Source organism: Aulostomus chinensis, chromosome 15, assembly GCF_037954235.1.
Source record: "Aulostomus chinensis isolate RoL2024-O1b breed Wild chromosome 15, RoL_Achi_v1.0, whole genome shotgun sequence".
NCBI lineage: Eukaryota > Metazoa > Chordata > Actinopteri > Syngnathiformes > Aulostomidae > Aulostomus > Aulostomus chinensis.
In genome coordinates this window covers 19,710,600-19,730,003 of record NC_141334.1, presented here as the reverse complement: position 1 = coordinate 19,730,003, position 19,404 = coordinate 19,710,600, and the positions used below count along the sequence as shown (strand labels likewise).

Genomic DNA, 19,404 nt, shown 5'->3' with positions numbered 1-19,404 from the left:
CTCCGCCCCAGTCTCGAGTCTTTTGCAGACTCCAACAAGTTTTCTCCTGACTGCCCTGTATTTGGCTCCATCAATCTTCCCATCAACTCTGATTATCTTCCCTGTCCCTGCTGAAGAGAAGCACCCCCAGAGCCTGATGCTGCCACCACCACGTTTGACAGTGGGGATGCTGTGTTCAGAGTGATGTGTAGTGTTAGTTTTCCGCCACACATAGAGTTTTGCATTTAGGCTGAAATGTTAAATTTTGGTTTCATCTGACCAGAGCACCTTCATCCACGTTTGCTGTGTCCGCCACATTGCTTCTGGCAAACTGCAAACGGGACTTCTTGCAGTTTTCTTTTAACAATGGCTTTCTTCTTGCCACTCTTCCATAAAGACCAGATTTGCACAGTGCACAGCCAATAATTATCCTCTGGACAGATTCCCCCACCTGAGCTTTGGATCTCTGCAGTTTGTCCAGAGTCCCCATTGGCCTCTTGGCTGCATCTTTAATCAGTGCTCTCCTTGTTTGGCCTGTAAATTTAGGTGGAGGGCCGTGTCTTGGTAGGTTTGCAATTGTGCCATACTCTTTCCATTTCCAGATGAAAGCTTGAACAGTGCTCCGTGAGATGTTCGAAGCTTGGGATATCTTTTTATAGCATAACCCTGCTTTAAGTTTCTCCACTACTTCATCCCTGACCTTTGTGGTGTGTTCCTTGGACTTCAGTATTCTCTGAACAAACCTCTGAGGCCGTCACAGAACGGCTGTATTTGTACTGAGATTAGATTACACACAGGTGGACTCTATTTAGTCATTAAGTCAACATTTGATCATTCAGCAATCATCAGGCAAATTCTGAAGGCAATAACATATATAATTTTCTTTGTCCTTCACAATAATGTTCCAATTTGTGTTGGTTTTTCACATAAAATTGCAATAAAATATCTTTATGTTTGTGGTCTTACCGTACCAAAATGTGGAAAAGTTCAAGCGGTATGAATACTTTTGCAAGCCACTGTAGTTCTGATGGCCGTGGCAACAATTAATAGTTTAAAACCTTGAACACTGCAAATAAACCAACTGTAATTGCTAGTGCTTTACAACTTTCCCAGGTCAAATATTTAAGAATTTTCATATCCTTTGAAATAGAAGTAACTATAAAATCCATCACTCCTGCTTTTTTCCTTCCAAAATTTCTTCACCAAAGTTTTTGCTCAATTTACTCCAGGCTTTATCTGCAATTTGAGACTCTCCAGATTTTAAAAAATAGCCAGATTTTTCCATCCATCCATTTTCTTCTGCTTATTCGTGTTAAGGGTTGGGTGGGGGGGGGGCTGGGGTCTATCCCAGCGGCTACGGGTGACCCTGGACAGGTCGCCAGTCCATCACAGGGCCAACACATAGAGACAGACAACCATTCACACTCACAGTCACACCTACGGTCAATTTAGAGTATCAATCAGCCTCGTCCCCTCTTGATGTGTTTGGACTGTGGAAGGAAGCCGGAGTACCAGAGAGAACCCACACAGGCACAGGGAGAACATGCAGACTCCACACAGAAAGATCCCATACCTGAGCCGGGGACTCGAACCGGAACCTTCTTGCTGTGAGGCGACAGTGCTAACCACCGTGCCACTGCCAGATTTTTGATTAATCCAAAACTGAGCCAACAGGAGAGGCATTACTTTTAGCATCTACTGCAAATTCTCTCAATAAATCTTCGTTTTTTCCCCCAAAAGGTAGAACAGTTTGATGTCAGGGGAAATGTACTCAAGATATTTTCAGAATTATATCTAAAAACAAACTAAATTTTGATAGAATGTTGAATGAGCACCAGTAAACATCAGCAGCCATGATTCTTCTTTACAAATAAATGACACACAAATCTACGGTGTTCTGAAAAAGTACAAAAATTGTCAAAATTGTATAGTTGGTTTGAAATCGGCCTCAAACTCTTTTCTCTGTATTGTCTTTCTTAAACTGCCCGTAAACAGTTCCAAGCAAAAAAGCAAAGAAAATAAGTAAGGTAAGATAAGTAAGTTACCCTTAAAAATACATACTCTAGTTCTTCAACAGCATCTTAACAATGTGGACTTAAAAAGACAAATATTACTTTTATTTTACTCTGAACTGACTGATTAATTAAAATTCTGTCCCATGAGGTCAAAGGTGCGCATTCATGAGGTGTTAGACAGAAGCATGACTCAGCCGATTAGACCCTTAGGTACTTCATAAATATTCACAGCGATTACACCATCTGTCTAACTCAATTACGTATCAGATGCTGTGACAGAAACTTAATTCTCTCAAGACGAGGGGTCAAAAAAGATGAAGATGTAGGCAACTGATGCTAGGAGTATTTCGAGTAAGTCTTTTGCTGTGTGAAAACATACCAAAACAGTAACAGACAGGTGCCTCTAATCATTCATTCTGCCCAAGTGCTCTCAGACCCTTCTCCTGTTGCAATATTAAATCATCTTACAGTACAGCAGCAGTTGTAAGTAATCGACTCTGGTTTCATGGCAAAGCACTGACAGATGTGTGGTATTATAAGGCGTGACATGGTTGTAGCAGTCTGCCGTACTTCGTCGAGGCACATCGACCCCTCGCAGCTGCTGCCTCATCAGCACACAGCTAATCTGAGAGAGAGAAGAGAGGCAACATGTTGGTCACACTGTCTGGTTTGCTGTTTTGAGAACACACTTGTCTACATCTGCAGCACCTCTCTGTACTGCACTGTAGGTCTGGCATATGGGCAATGGGTTAATTTCCCAGTAGGAAACACACATCGACCTGCACCGGTCTAAACCAGCACATACAGATACAATAGACTCTGCTGCAACCGAATCTCTCTGGGTTGGTTTTAAGAAAGTGAGAAAATAGTGGAAAATACCAGATGTCTACATGTTCTGTACACACAAACACGCTGCAGTGTATGTACATATACGGTGTAAATTCAAATAATTTCTGCTGTGTCAAAACTTGAGAGCGTTAATATGTTGCCAGGTTGAATACTGTATATAGCTCTGACAACAGTCCTTATCATCCCATTATGTTTTCTTGCTCGTCTCATTTGAACCAAAATGAAAGGCTGCATATCCATGTATGATTGAGCCACAGCAAAATAACATGTTTTTAAACTACAGCAACCAAAGCACTTCTACTCAGCAGTCGGTCCAAATACATGGCAGCAATATCTGCAACACAAACCTCCTCTTTTGGCTTTGTGTTTTGTTACCAGACTCTTTTTTTATGTGCTGTGGAAACTGGTTGATCTTAATTATCACCACTAAATATGCAATTTTTTCTTTCCTCTTTATTTAGGTTTGCATCTTCATAGGAGAGACGCTGCTGTTCCTGAACTGGGCCATAACGGCTGACATTTTAATGGTACGAACTGAAAACCTATACTTATCCACTGGGTCACTGGAAATTCCAGCAACATACTGCACCACATGTTCCCAATAGATGTCGAGTTGTATTTCGAGTGGACCTAGACTTTGTTGTGCTACAGAGCAGGCGAGGCTGATTATTATTCCTGCCTTTGCTGAGATTAATTCATACACCACTCACGAGAGCAAATGTAGAGCAGCTCTATTGCTGAAGGGACTCACGTTTTGGTATCCAAAAAAGAGCAACCAAAATGAGTGCTGGTGTACCACAGACACAGAGACAGGCCATTACTTCCAGTTGTTTTAACATAGCTGTGTCTTTATCAGCTGACATGATCTCCTGTATGTTTCTCTCTACAGTTTGTGGTTATCCCCACGCGGAGAGCAACAGCAGTCGCCTTTCAGAGCTTCATCTCTCACCTGCTGGGTGATGCAGGAAGTCCATACCTGATCGGCTTGGTAAGACTTTCGGTTGTGTCGCGGTCAGGGAACGCATCACTACTTTCAGCTAACATAAGCCTCCCATGAGCCCCTGGTGGCGCGAGCGTTATCTGTGGAGGTAGTGGGGGTACGCATCATGAGGTTGAATGTTTCAGAGGGTAGATGAAGTTTTGGAACCACTTCAGTACTTAACCCAAAAATGCCCTACGGAAATCACTGGGATTACTCCCCAGGTCTTGAATTCTAGTTGGAGTGTGTCTCTTCAACATATCTCTCAGTGCCCAATTCACACACATGATAGGTTCAGATAGCAGCTCAGCACTTGCTTTAAGTGGGCCAGTTCAAGAGAGGCTTTTAGCACGTGTCTCAGGAGAGCTGCTAAACACAGTTGTGATTTCACCAATGCTCTTCGTGTTGTCAGGGCGTTTTCCAGTAAATTTCATGGTTCCCAGGGGGGGCTGGTGTGACTGTATTTGATTGGTCAGGAGATGAGAGCTGGATTCTTTTTGGGTCATCAGGACTCCCAAGGTCAGAGTCACACCCACCCAACAGCCCCCAACCCTCCAAACTGCAAATACACACCCAAAGAATAGAGTCAAGGAGTGCTGCTCAGTGGAGTGTAAAACAGGATCCACTCCAGACTGTCAGGGAGCATTCTTCTCAGTCCAAATAAAGATGAAGTTGAATGGAAACTCCACATTCTGGGGGATTTATTTGAGCATACAGGGGGCAAAGAACGGTGACACACAAATGTGATTCATTCCAAAATGCTGCAGTAACATCAAGGACACGAAGCAAATCATAGTTCTATCACGTACTTTGGTACCAATTACCCGCTGATAGAGTCGTCTGTCTTTGTGTTTACATTGGATTTTACTGTCATATTCCGGCTCACGGCATAGGTCACACTAACAAAGGCAGAAGAAGTCTTTGATTAGTGAATCAAACTGATTCAAACCTAAAGATCCTCTGGCAACAGATGCAGCTGCCGAGCTTCACTTAAAGTGTCCTGTTTGCTTTTTTTTTTTTCCTTAAATGGAAACATTTAAAGCCAGATAAAAGGAGCAGTAAGTTACTTCCAAGTACTGACAAGCTCTTCAAAAGATGGAACAAAACTGGCATGAAAAAAAAAATCCAAATGTTGGAAAGAGGATCTGGCTCGTACACTTGCACTGTATTGTTTCTGCAGATCAATGGAATACAGACTCAATTTATATCGTCCAAAGTTTCTGTTGGCACATTTGGTGTTTTTACAGAGTGCTTAAATCTTTTATTTAGCACTCAGGCAATCATGAATTTGTTGTATGTTGCTCTCAGAACCTCTCCTCTTATGTCTGATAGATAAACAATAAAAATCAACTTATCAAATTTACAGCATGATGAAGGAATCATTTCACTAATTTTTAGTTTGAGCCTGATGTCCTATTTTTGCCTCATTACTTAAACGTACTCATGTACATCATGTAATGAAGTGCTTCATGGGGACTTCATGGGAATTTGTCACATTGCAGGCCAAGACATAGACACCCCCCCCCCCCCCCCACTGATCTTGTCCATCTGCCTGCAGCCTCAGGCAAGTGCACAGTTCTCCTCTGAGTGACACTCTCTGTCTGTGGGTTTCTCACTCCTCCACCAACCACTGACAAATGAAAATACTCCAAGTGCGTCATCACTCAGTGCCTCAATTCCTGAAGTGAGGTTTAGCATGCAAGTGCGATGGAGTTATGGTGACGCACACTTAGCACAGGCACATACACAGTCACCCGTGCAGACTGGCACGAGTCCTGTGAATGAGCAAAATGTCCAGAAAAACACTTATTGCTAAGCAACCACAGGAGAAAGCTGTGGGTCAGTCCTTTTGCTTAACAGTTGGGTTTTACATGTGCACAAAACCAACCTGCGGATGATGAACTAAAGTCTTCAGACCAGTGTGGCCTGTCAGCGGTTCTTTTGCGGATATTAGTGCCGCACAACCACCACTTTCTGTTTTGCAATAAACACTAAAATTCACTCGAGCCACGACACCCATCCATCAGCATCGGCTGGGGCAGTTGTCACACAAGACTCCCCTGAGAGGCACTTAATGGACTCTTCCTATAGTGCATGATAGGAACATGGCCTCAGGCAGCATGTGTGGTAGGGGAATGCCAGGAAGAGCCTCGCCACAATCTCCCAAGAAAGCTTGATAATAAGACATGCAGCAATTCACTGTGTATTTTTAGCTAAGCTGATCCGTACAGGTCATTATTTATTGTAGTGTTTCTGCAGCGGCCGCACAGGCTGCTGGATGTATACCAGAACATACATGTGAACACATACTTTATGCACATGGCCCCTCCCTTTGGCATCCCTCCTGTCAGCAGTTCTCCAGCTCCCCCTCATAGAGCATCTCATTCTGCTGACACAAACATATAATCAATGTGCTTCATCCAGGGAGATCTCTGACCACTCACACTGGGACAAGAAGCCCACTCTTGTTCCTGCTGTGCATACCTCTGTACAACTACACTAATCTATTAAAAGCAGCCTTCAGTTGTCTCCCCTCTGTCATTCAGTAGAGCTGCAGCCATATGATTAATAGAAGGAGGGGACTTGTTCACTTCACACCCACTTCACAGCTGTTATTTCCCTCAGCGACACGCATGACAGTCAAGCATTTCCTTGTGCTATTAGATGTGAAATCCTTCCTAGCTTTAAACAAAAACAGGGTGCCTTACATCATTTATGTGTGTGTCTGTTGCCATGATGCAGAACCTGCTGAATGTACAACCAACAGAAGTGTATCAGAGCATGGAGGGTTTTTTTAAGGAGTTTCTGGTAAATGATTCATCACATCTTTTCCTCCCTTGTGTCTTTGTTTTGTCCGTGTGTGTGTGTGTGTGTGTGTGTGTGTGTGTGTGTGTGTGTGTGTGTGTGTGTGTGTGTGTGTTCGTGTTTGTATGTGGGGTGGTTTTGGTGGTTGTGGTCATTGTTGGGCTGGCATGCCTGGGTGTAGATCTCTGACGCCCTTCAGGAGAGCTACGCTACATCGGAGCTGTGGAAGTTCCTCAGTCTGGGCTATGCCCTCATGCTCTGTCCCTTTATCATCGTCCTGGGAGGCATGTTTTTCCTGGCCACGGCACTTTTCTTCCTGGATGACAGAGAGAAGGCCGAGAACCAGTGAGTGACTCAGACATGTTTGAATACCTTGCTATTATGTATTAATCACATATTTTATACTTTGATGAGATTGTCATCATGTAAAAATCCAAACGTAAGACAAACAATTCCAGGATGTTGTCTGGAAACTGCTTGTACCCTTGTGTTTTGGTTCGACCAGTGTCAAGTGTCCCAGTGATGCCAACAGTCATGCCAGCCCTGCAAGACTCAGAAAAGCCTCTGAGCCGATTGAAAATGTCAGTCAGCTAAAAATGCTGGAGCGCTGACACAAGCTGTTCCAGCCATTAGTTTGTTAAAGTGTAGCAGCTACCGCCCCTCATACTTGAGTATTCATATTTTCCTCTTTCTAACACCAAAACGTGAATACAACCTCACAGTCACTGGTCATGGCCTTAAAAGGTTAGAACAAACACACTCATCCTCTCACAGTCGGTGAGACATAACTTCTTGTTTTCATTCTGCTTATTTTGTCCCACAATTTTATCACATCAACTTGCTCCCCTGGAACCAGTGCTCTTCCAAATGACTTCCTTCCTGTTGAAGATGAGGGACGTTTTTAGACAGGATAGCAGTCTAATGTCTGTCTGCTGTCGCTTTGTCCTCATCCTGTGGGGTTCCCACGCCACAGCCTCTTCATAACTAGAGATTTTGGTGCAGCTTAACCAGCTCCAGAAAGAGCAGTTTTGTAACCATAAAAACTTAAAAAAGCAATACCAGCAGGCAGTGTTGGTTAAACTGTTGTGGAAACCAGCGGCTTCAGGATATTCGGAACTAGAATCCAGGGTCAAGGTACCATCCAAACCATTAATATTTCCTCTGTGTAATGTTAATTTAAAGTCAAGGAGAGCCTTTGCTTAGGCGGAGGTCCGTGTCTGCCACTAGTAAGCCAAGCTGTGGCTTCTGCTGGAACTCCTCCAGGAAAAAAGGCACCAAATTCAGAACAATGACCAAAAAAAAAAATCACGCTGCATTGAGCCAGTCGAGGATGTGAGTCTGTGGTCCTATGTGAGGATCAAGTTATCTGACTGCATTACTGCACTGTGTGGGCAAATGGCACATGTTCACTCAGCTATATCCAACCGCAACCACTTGACTTTCACACAACACACTGGAGGGAAAGATGTGAAACAGACACACTTGGAGCAATCACAGGGGCTTTCTTGTGTGTCATTTTCCACAAATATGGAACTAGATTGATGTCAAAATCACACTGAAGCAAAAAATGTATTTCAAAGCAGCGTCAGAATTTCACTTTCACTGCCACTTTTGAACGGGTGATCTCGCTCCCCTAAAACTTTGTAGATCCTTATAAGCTGTAAATCATGAATGCTTGTCAGGTCTTAGAGACATCCAGTTTTTTATTGAGTCTTTCATGAGTCAAACTTGTTAACAGGCCATTAACAGCCATTTTGTCTATGCAGGGTAAACACTACATTAATTATAGCCTTGTTCCATTTAGGTGTGACAGAACGCTGGTATGGTGCATATCATCTCAATGAAAAACTTAACGGAACTGGATCCAAATTGATTTGACTGATTACACCTGTTATTACACTGCAGTGACGTGTCAAAATGGCCGCTGTGAAAAAAAGCCCTGTAGTCATTAGATTCTCACTTTTCTAAAAAGCCAAACAAGGCAAACGATAATGAGTCTTTATTAAGATCCTTAGAACAAATCTGTAATTTCATATGTTAAATTGTAATCCAGATGATCTGCTGCCTTTTCCCAGAAGGTCAGAGGATTAACGGTTAGTTGTTTGGTTTGCTGGTTGGTTGCTTGGTGAATGAAAGTGACAAAAATACAAACCACACTCGTCAGCTTTTATACACAGCTGGAATATAGATATGCTTCAATGAAATAAGTGAAGTAAATAAATCAAATGCGATGTTCTCCTGCTTTTCTTTAATTCCTTTCCATTCATTTACATCACTAAGGATCCTGTCAGAATAGTTCACAATGCTTGCAACCTCACCTACATATAGGTTAATCATATACCAGCTCCAGCTATGTAGGCGCACAAGAGCAAACATACTGATGGGTATCTTATATAGTAGCTCTAACATTGGCATTTATACATTAGAAGAAAACAGCCGAATGAAGAAAATGCAATGTTTAAACCTAGGCAGCTCTCATGTAACAAGCTGCAAACAGCGCTTCAGAGACCAGGATGACTTTACAACTACAGTTGTTTCAGGACTGATGCTTATTGATTCTATTCACACTGTAAAGCCCACAATTTTTGCCCCCCCCTCCCCTTTCTCCCTCTTCCTCCTTTAAGTGAGTCCTCAGATACTTTGTGCTATTTATAAAAGGCAAGCAAGTTACTCGCTGGAGCGCGTCTGTCTATTTCCAGCCTTAAAGAGTGCCTTATTATTTCTAGGTTGGTGGCTTTTTTTGGCAGTGCTGTTTCCATTTATAGCTCAGGTTCACTGCGTGCCCCCTGCTTGTGTTCACCCGCTCTACATATACTCATACTGATGTGTGAGAGTAGTTCATCTGCCATGCCAGTGCTCTCTTGACAGGACATTTAAGGGGTGAAGGCAGGCTGAGCACTGTAGCATCACAGGACTGTGGCATCCAGCTTTTATCGAGTCTTTCATGAAGTCAAAGTCGTTAATGGGCGACAGTGAAGGCAGGCTGAGCACTGTGGCATCACACGGGCAGGTTGTCTTAAACTGTGATTGAAATACAAAATGTTTGGGAAAGAGATTTTTACAGAAAATAGAGTCCTACATGCAGCATCCTTGATCCTGCAACGATTTCGTTCTCTCCGTAGGATGAGCCAACTGTCCAGACCTTCCACCTCAGTCAAGGTATGACCAGGTAAGTTACCCTTTCTCCCAAAGCAATTTTAAGTGCTTTTAACATCAGCAGGCTAAGTGGCTGATTTCAAAGAGATGCTCCTGGATCATTGACATTTACAGAGCTCCCCTCTTATTACCGCGTGAGCATCACGTAGCTCACCTCTCATTAGGAGCAACGGAGATCTGAAAACAAGATCTGTGTGGACTTAAAAGGCCCTTTGACCCAAGGCTTTATAAATGCCGGGGGCGATGGACACGATGATGTATGATTGATCTGTTTCCCGTCATATTGTGCTCACGGACATTCTTGGAGGGGTTACTGGACCATCTTATCGAGCTGCCTTCCCTCCTTCCTGTCTTTTATCAGACTCACACACATGTTTCAAAAGCTCTCTAATTATTAACTGTGATGTGGAAAAATAAACAATAATTGGCAGCATACCAGCCATGTCTGCGCAGAAGGACAATGGGGCAGCTCCTGGATAGAATAACAAGATTAAACTCTGACTCACTGATTAGAGGGACAAGGGAACTGTTGTGACTTATTTGTTAAGGTTATCGTGTTTAGCTAAAAGGTCAAAGTTTTACCCTTTTCTAATCACGCCTTTGTAACCCTGTCTGGGAGTATTTGTCCTCTAAACACATGTCAAAATATTTTTATGAACACAAAGTACACAAAGAGGTCATGAATATGTCTAGAAATATGTCTGGCTTCAGTGTGAAAAAGCGATGACAAACAAATGACTTCCTTTTAAATATTGTGGTAGAGTTCTTGTTTTGAAAGTTTATTGAATATATGTCAGATGTTTGGTCATAAATTTGCTGACAAGTCACTCTTTAATGATGAAATGCCACCAACTTGAGAACTAGAAAGTAGAGCTGCGCATCATTTCTCACAAGGTAGTTAGAGTTCAAGTCAGGAAGCCCTGTGATCATTTGCCAAAATTGCAACTACATGTAATATTTGGGGGCGGTGAATCGGTGGAAAAATTGTACGAGGATGTAAATTCAAGCAGGCAAAGGAGAGGACAGGCTCAGAGGCTTAGCGACATTTTGCATGTTGATCAAATTTTTTGCAAAAAACCATTATTTAAATTTTTTTGTCGACGACCTCAAAATTCCACTCACTTTGGAAGCCGAGAGTACTTTCAGGAATGCCCCAGCGGGCTGTATATCATAATTCAGTCATGACCGCTGTAAAAATGTGTATCCAAGGCCACTCTGACATTTGAGCATCAGCTAATGAGAAGACATGCATTCAAAACTCAGAAATGAAGAAAAAAAAATTGTGAATTTCTCCTGGAGATCAATAAAGTATCTATCTATCAATTTGGAAATGCACCAGAAAATACTGTTGGCGCTCGTGCGTTTGGCATATCCAGGAAAAAATGTTGCTGTAATTATAGGGATGAAAAAGAACGATTTCTGGAAATTTTGAAGACAAACAATGAGTTGCCATGTTGGTAAGGGCTCGCAGGTTGATTGTGCACTGGTGAATTGATTGAAGGAGACACAGGAAAAGCAAAAGAAACTTTTAAAACGAAATACACACGTTTTATATACACATAAACACTTGTGACACAGGCACAAAATCTCATCTACGCGTGAACTGAATATGAGGGACCATCTAAAACTGTTGCAGTGTTCAAAACTGTGAGAGCTGCAGTGTCAGTATCGTTGACTGGCTGACATTAGCTTACCATGCACCACGAGTGACAGGTGACATGAAAGGCTCCCACACGGCTGCCTCTAATATCAGGTTTCCGGGGCCGTTTGTGCTCTCGGCCTGAGGGTTTCATCAGTTCTCTGCCACATACAGCAGCTCAAACGTTGTCTCCTGGCTGTCTAAAGATGCTAATTATAGTGGCTTAAGCAACATGAGATCAGAAGGATATGCCTGGGAACTGCTCGTTTCCACACACAGTGAAGGCACTGATGAGTGACTGTCATCAGATTTATTTTCTAGGATGTTCCTCTCAGTGACAGGAAATATTTCCTCTCAAACAAATCAATACCGTTCACCCCTCAGACTCCCTCAGTACCGACCACTAATCCCAGAGGTGCAGCTCTGAGGAGCAAACACAGTGATATGTCGTAGATTGCTATCACCACGCACTGTGAAGGGAAGGAGATGAATTTGGAGGAGAAAAATGAGAACAGACTCACATTTGCTGAATAAGTGAGGAAGAAAAGAAGTGGTAATGGCCTAAGCTGTTACACATCACAAGCTATTAATCTCAATGATGCAATCCCAGACGGAGATCAGATACAGTGTCATCCAATTAACATTCTCGAGAGGAGGAGGATAAGATTCACTCCAAGCAGCATGTTGACTGCAGGACACCCCCCAAGACGGAGCTGTCAAGACCAGTGTGAGCTTCGCGCTCACTTATGCTCTAACTACACCCTCGTACACCATGAGGAGTAAACTCACTTCTTAGAGGCAAAACTCTTGATGTAGTCACTCATGTCCTAACTGTTTAAAGTGTTTGTACAGCTGCAAGCCTGGATGTTCCTTCTTCACACCAGAAGCACACACACATTTGTCCTTATTCATGAAATAATCTGATGCACAATTTGGTTTTAAGAATTGTAGAATGCATCGGCAACCAGAGTTATTATGTTTATGTGTTGTCGTTCCATCTGTCCACAAAAAAAAATCTCAGGAACAGCGAGAGGGAAATGCTTCAAATTCGCTCAAACATCCACTGGGACTCAAGGATGACGCAAAAAGATTTTAAATGACCACAGGTCAAAGGTCAAGGTCACTTTTACCTTGTGTAAATGTGACATCTCTCTTTGCTGCAAAAGTCCACTTAGAATCAAAGAGAGATGTCATCTTTACGTAAGGTAAAAGTGAAAGATTAAAAATTAAAAAAAAAACTGTAAAATGTTGGTCGAAGGTCATCGCTGTGACCGGCACACACAGAGGAATACAACTGTGATGCAGTATTTCAAGTTTAGCCGTCAATTTTAAGGCTAAGACATTTATGTCTGCTTTGGTGATTGCCACTTACAGAGGTACAGAACAGATGTAAAGAGCAAGGAGATACAAATAGTCATAAGGCTTTTGTCCCATCTGTAAGACGATTGTGAAGGTTAAAAGGTCATTGAAGAAGAACAAATATACACATAAGAACAAATTTGTGCGTAAGAACATTTCATGAATGAGGTCCATTGTGTACACAGCCAAGCTCTGATGTAACTTGTTCAACTTAGAATTCATTCATTCAGAAAGACTTGCCCCCTTCACCGGATCTTTGGTTTAGTTCACCACACCATTTACCGCTTACTGTGTGTCCAGTGACACCTCTAGTCATGTCAGCCCAAATGTCTGAAGCCATGATTTGCATCCTCTTGACCCAACAGCCCACCCCTTTGCTTCAGTCTGCAGCTCGGTACTAGTGGAGCTATAAGGAGGCAGACCAGTCCTGCATATCAAAGACCTCCTCGCTCTAATTATAGCCACACTGCCTTTGTAACGATTTCATCGCAAGTTTGGCTTATAAACAACTCACAGTAACAACTGGCACTAATAATTGAAGAAAATATTCATCCCAGAGAGGATTGAAGCTGCAACTGCGCAACTAAAAATCCTCTAATCCTCCTGTTCCAGATAATTACCCTTTGTAATATGTGCAGCTGATTTTCTGTATACACAAACAAGTCTTTGAATGTGCATGCCCACCCACCCCACCCCCCCAGTAATCATGTTGTAGCTTGTGTCCTGGAGCATCCAGGGCACCCATGACAGAGGGACCTTTGGGAGTGCATACCACTGTCAGGGTCCCAATCATCAACTCCAACAACTTAATTTGGATCCTCCCTCCAAATTTCATAATAATTTGAGAAAATGAAGTAACTGGTCATTATTGTCACTTTCTATGTAAATTTACAGTCTTACTTCATGCAATCCCTGTTATTGTTTGCATCTGTAAGTCCTCCATCATGTTTTTTTAAAACACATTTGATTTGATACAGGAGATTAAATATCAAGCCCGTTCTGCACATCTGGACAGGCGGTAGCAGTGTGCCACTGCTGCTTCTAGCTCACTGTTGCTCAGATCAAGGGGGTCTGCATGCAACAAAAAGCCATGTGTCAGGGAAATATTTAGGGCACAGCCTGGGCCTGGCGTGCAGGCATTATCAGGAAGGTCCTAACAGATGGCCCGGGAGCTTTCCACCTTCACATTAATTACATGTGAGTGTCCTGCAGTTAGGACAGATTCTAACCCCCTCCCTTCCCTCTCTTCCTCCCCTCTCTGTCAGGTGACAACCCAATGTGGACCCACATGAAGGAACAGCCAAACTCATGAAAAAATGGAGATAAGAAGAGAGTACAGCTGATCCACTTGTTCGACACACATCCTCCTCCTCATCGTCGCCGTGGCTCAAGCATCTCCCCCTACCTACACACTCGTGGAGGATAACTGGAACGAGGGAGCGTCTTGCCCCTCCCCGAAATGCCTCTGAAATCACAGGCTGATGAGGAGGCGCACAGCGGTGTGTGAAAGTTTGCCAAGCAATAGCTGATGTCCTTCTCACCTCTGTCCACGAGGATCCACTGAACCTTCCAGGGAGGAGGCAGGGTGACGAAATCCCGTGAGCTCTCTGACTCCTGCTGCCATACTACTGAATGCTGACCATGAACCTGCCCTGTCTGTCTGCCTGTCTGTTCAGCTCTCTCCCTACATGTCTGTCTGTCTGTATCTGTCTGTCTGTCTGGTACATCGGCTGTCAGTCTGTGCCAAGTGCCATAGCATCATTACATTCCTTTAGACTTTGCACTGACCACCACCAACCCTCATGACGTCATCACTGACTATGTTTGCATGCACACAATCCTTCAGTTTCTGGCTGTGAAATTAGATCATAGATGAATTGAAGCAGCGCAGCTGTTTCTCTTTTCCAACCATTCATTGAGCCTTTCATCTGACATTAGTAGCTGCAAAACTATTGAACAATGATGCATCTAAAATAATCAAAGTGCTGTTTATCCATTCAAACAAGCCTCCCATGATGTGACTGGTATCAGGTCATGCAGTTTTAACAAAGCGCATCGCGCAATTAACAACACACACAGTATTCACATGATCACGTCATGGTTTTGTTGTGCATGTAAACATTGCCGTCAACCAAGAGCCAAAAAGTGTTAAGGTCAGTGAATTAGCCTTAAAAAAAAAAAAAAAAAATTGGAGCTTTCACATGAACAAAAACAAGCCAGCTGTTTCCTTGAACCTCATGTGTTTTTAGCTTTTAGCACTTAAATCAGTGTAGATGGTGCCAGAGAACACACAGAGAGACTTCTGCACATTATTTTTCACAAAGTGATTTTTTTTTCTTTTCTGTGTGATGTTGGGTTTGACTGGATGTTACTGCTTGTGATTGTTTCATAATGATGACATGATCTGGGTGATTTAAAAGGACACTGGATTACATATTTTTTAAAGTTGTAATGTACATGATTTTTTTCACCAACATAATTGTTTTTTATTTGAGCTGTTTAAAGGGAAGCAATACAATTTTATTTCATTTTCGCGGAAGCTTTTTATCCACTCTGCCTTATCAGTGAGCTGGGTTTCCCTTTAAAGGGTAGTTCTCTTATGGTTTTGAATTTCTGGACACCCACACAGAGATGGAGTCATTTTCAGTGATGGACTTTGGCCCAGCCCATGCTGGTTACGATGACGTGTATTGTGAATTGTAGATACCCTATTCTGTGACTATAAGAAAGCTGCAGTCAACGGTTTATTACTGAGTGAAATCCTGATCCCAGACAGGAAGAGGAAATGTTATTCCGGCCTAGGATGTCGCTAAAGGAGCTGAAAACCCTTCAAGAACCTGAAATTTAGAGTTTTACACACCGGAACGCAGATAGACCAAATAAATAGATTTGATTTCATCTCTTTTTGCATCTGATGTGTATTCAGGAACTAGCTGTATGTATACGCAAGACTTAGCGTTAGTAGTAGGCACCTTAAAACCATACATCACCCAACAAGTGTTTTTTGCCTTTCAAGTACTCAAATACAGGTATCTTTAGTCCACCGAGATGTTTTTCTTTCCAGCGCCAATTCTTTTTGACTCCAGAATGCAGAAGGAGCCAGCCACTTTTATATAGCTTGTGCTAGCTTGTGTGTGATGGCTAACAAAGATAAAACTGTAGAAAACCTTCATTTACAACTCTAAAGTGCATTGATATAATCAACTCCTTTAGCTGTATGATCAGTAATCCACAAACACTTTCAGTTGAGCTAAAAACAAACAATGAAACTTTGGGCACGTTGCTGCTGTGAAAGTGGCTGTAGCTGCTGTTAGCCACTGGTTGCCGTTAGTTACACGCTGACTTTTCATGGCTGGCTCTTTCAGCAGTGTGGAGTCACACATTGGAGTGATACAGAGGGGGGAAAAATGTCTTCATGAGCTCAAGACACCTACGTGTTGGTACTTGACAGGCAAAACACACATTTTGGGAGAAGTATCACTTTAAGGGGAAAATGTTTTGGTACATTACATGGTGGATACTACTCTACCTTGAAGCCACTAACGGAGCCAACATTTTCAAACTTTAGGGGTGAAGAAAGCACTTTGCAGGCCACTGAGCGATCGCAGGAGAAGGAGTATGGATTGACCTTAGCAGAGGAATAGAGGGAGACATCGGGGTGGTTCTTGTAGCACGGACGTGTGAGCATGACTCATGGTTGTGTGTGGGCTGCTGTTGTGTGGGTTGTGTCCTTGTTGCCAGATAATTAGCTTTAGCTTCTCTCCCACTGCGCGGAGCTCTCTGAATGTGATTCTGTCCAACCTGATGTGTTTACACACCCACATCTTAATGAACTAAGCTTCTTACCTTCCTTTTATCAATTCTTTTTTAATGTTACCAAATGAGTTTTTAATGAAATGTGTGTGTGTGTGTGTGTGTGTGTGTGTGTGTATATATATATATATATATATATATATATATATATATATATATATATATATATATATAAGCTATATAATGCAGCAACTTTAATATATTGAAAATGATGGCTTGGATGCAATGTATTTATTTTTTGTTACCATACTGAATAATCTCTAAAGGGAAGTTCTAAATTTGTATAAACTACACTTTGTTTTATGTCCATGGGTTTGTTCTTTCTTTAATCTCAATGAAACAACACAATACCTTTTTACATCTCGAAGATTCATCCTGTTTACTGTGACCATGAATTGGACATCTCAATCTTATTACACACTAAAAAGAATCATGGAGATCATTTCCTGACCATTTTTTTGCAAATGCAAAGGAAAAAAGTTAGTGAATGCACATGATTCACTAACAGTGTGGTTTGGTAATACAAATAGCATTTAAAAAATCTGATGTATTTGATTTTGCAAATATTAAATGTAGTAAATATTAAACAACAACAAAACAAGTCTTACAGAGAGGTTCCCAGTGCTGCCAGCTATCATGGAGGGCACACATGAGAACATCCTCAACACAACCACAGCAGAATTATTTTTGTCCTCATAGGATCTTTTGTTAGTTCTGATAAGACATTCTGTATTTTTTTTTCTGACGCGTGATGTGTTTGAATATGTTCTTAAATGTTTGATGAACATGTTTTATTTGTTTGCAACATTTTGGCAGGAAACAATCTCCATAAACAACTGCAATGTGATTTCTTTTTAAAGATGGGCCTCTTCTTAAGTGTGCAGTCACTTTGCATTTCTTTTAAAGCTCTTGTATATGTTTGTTTTTTGTTTTTGTTTTTTTAAGAGCAAATGATCAAACCATTTTGCACATGTAATGTTCAGGGATATATTTTGAACCCTAGACTAGCATCCAGGTCACCGTCAGTCATTTCATGCTCACAGTAAGTGATGGCATCTGTCATCACAGGGACATTGGTTCTGGTCAGATGGGTCATGAGTTGAGTTTCTCTTTGCCAAATTTAGTTGACTTAGCACCAGTCCTCGAGTGTATGTCTTTCTGTTGTATCAAGTCATTCTGCGTTAACCATCGCTGACTTGGTGTACCAAGAATGTGCTATCTCTTGTCATACAAGAATCGTGTATAAAGAAACCTATTTCTGATGTTGAGCAGAAAACAGAGGTTATTTTTATTTTTAGAGCAAGTAAACACAAGACAAGTGTGAAAGGATATTATTCTAGAACTGAACTGTGATGCTCCCTTCAGGGGTTGATAGAAAATGTATATGTCTGTAAATCAAATAAACCTATTTAATCACCTCATACTGTGCTTGTCTCTTTTTGTCTTCATCGTGCCACACAGTCAACATCCAAGAGAATTAAAGTACATCTTAGGAAAAGGCTCACTTCACTTCAGAGATGAGTGGCTTTCAGACAGAATACTTGGTAACTGAAATTACATTTTTTATGCACTGGATCCTTGATGGATGAAAACTGCATTCTCAAACAGTCACTATTTTCAGAGTGTGTTAAACATTGTTATTATAGCGCTCAGCAATCGTATTACTTGTTAAGCTCATTTCAATTTGTTGGTGAGTTTATGTATTATGAAATAAACTGATGGACTGAAAGTGCAACAACCTCCTGCGCCACCGATGTGAACTAGGCCCTTTTGAATATTCTTAAAAATAAATATTTCACTGCAATGCATCCTTACAAGAGACCTGCTTGTCGTCTAGTGTCAGTGTTCCCGACCTTCTGAATCTGAAAATCTGCTTCCTCTGACCCAAACCTTCAATTACAACTCTGATGACACACACATGACGATGATGATGAACTATCTTTTTCTTTTACTTCATAAATAACAATTACATGAGGATGTGGGTACTGACCTACCTCTACTAAGGACATGTGATTTTAGTTATCTTGCAGCCAGACAGGCGCATGGAGACAACAGACCTCGCCCAAAACCCAATGCAAACAAATGCAGATTTTCACTGTATTAAAATGGAGTGGCCCCAAAACTCAATGGGCACGTCCCGCACGTTTAGTGAAAATTTGACTCTTAGTTTTTATGCAGTCTAACATACAAAGTCCTCAACAGTCAGCCACCTTCATACCTGACAGAGATCATAGTCCCCGATCATCCAGCTAGAACCCTTCGCTCCCAGGATCCAGGGTTACTTGTGGTTCCTAGAGTTTCTACAAGTAGAATGGGAGCCAGAGCCTTCAGCTATCAGGCTCCCATCCTGTGGAACCGTCTTCCAGTTTCAGTCTGGTTTGCAGACTCCCTCTCTTCATTTAAGAGCAGACTTAAGACCTTCCTTTTGATCAGACTTATAGTTAGGGCTGCTTAGGCTGGCCCTCAGATATGCTGCTATAGGCTTAGACTGCCAGGGGATCTCCCATGGTGCACTGGGCTTCTCTCTCCTCCTCTCTTTCCTCTCTGTCCTCCTGTATGTGTCATACATAAATCATACTCATACATGTTACTAACTCATCTTCTTCTCCAGAGCCTTCAGGCTCCCCACATCCCAGATCCCAGGTGCTGCTGGAGAAGGCAACAGACCTGAAGAGGCTCAAGTAGCCACCCGTGGCACCACCTGCTCACGTCCCCATCTGTCCATCAGTCTCTTCCCTTTCTCTCTCTCTCTCTCTCTCTCTCTCTCTTTATCTCTGTCCCACTCTTTCCTTCTGTATATCTGTCTTCCT

The 19,404-nt window shown here is 42.2% G+C and overlaps 1 protein-coding gene across 2 annotated transcripts in view; it reads left to right on the top strand.

Annotated features, from left to right (window-relative positions):
* The window catches only part of spns2 (SPNS lysolipid transporter 2, sphingosine-1-phosphate), a 67,111-nt gene extending 49,096 nt beyond the window's left edge, over window positions 1-18,015 (top strand). The window contains exons 9-13 of one of the 2 annotated variants that reach the window (XM_086226472.1): window positions 3,305-3,370; window positions 3,733-3,831; window positions 6,809-6,972; window positions 9,750-9,786; window positions 14,047-18,015. In XM_086226472.1, coding sequence (XP_086082598.1) covers window positions 3,305-3,370; window positions 3,733-3,831; window positions 6,809-6,972; window positions 9,750-9,786; window positions 14,047-14,073 — 393 coding nt within the window. In that variant the 3' untranslated portion in view covers window positions 14,074-18,015. Of the gene's footprint in view, window positions 1-3,304; window positions 3,371-3,732; window positions 3,832-6,808; window positions 6,973-9,749; window positions 9,797-14,046 lie in introns of both variants that reach the window. The other variant, XM_086226473.1, reaches the window with a different exon arrangement.
* Window positions 18,016-19,404: the final 1,389 nt, after the last annotated feature.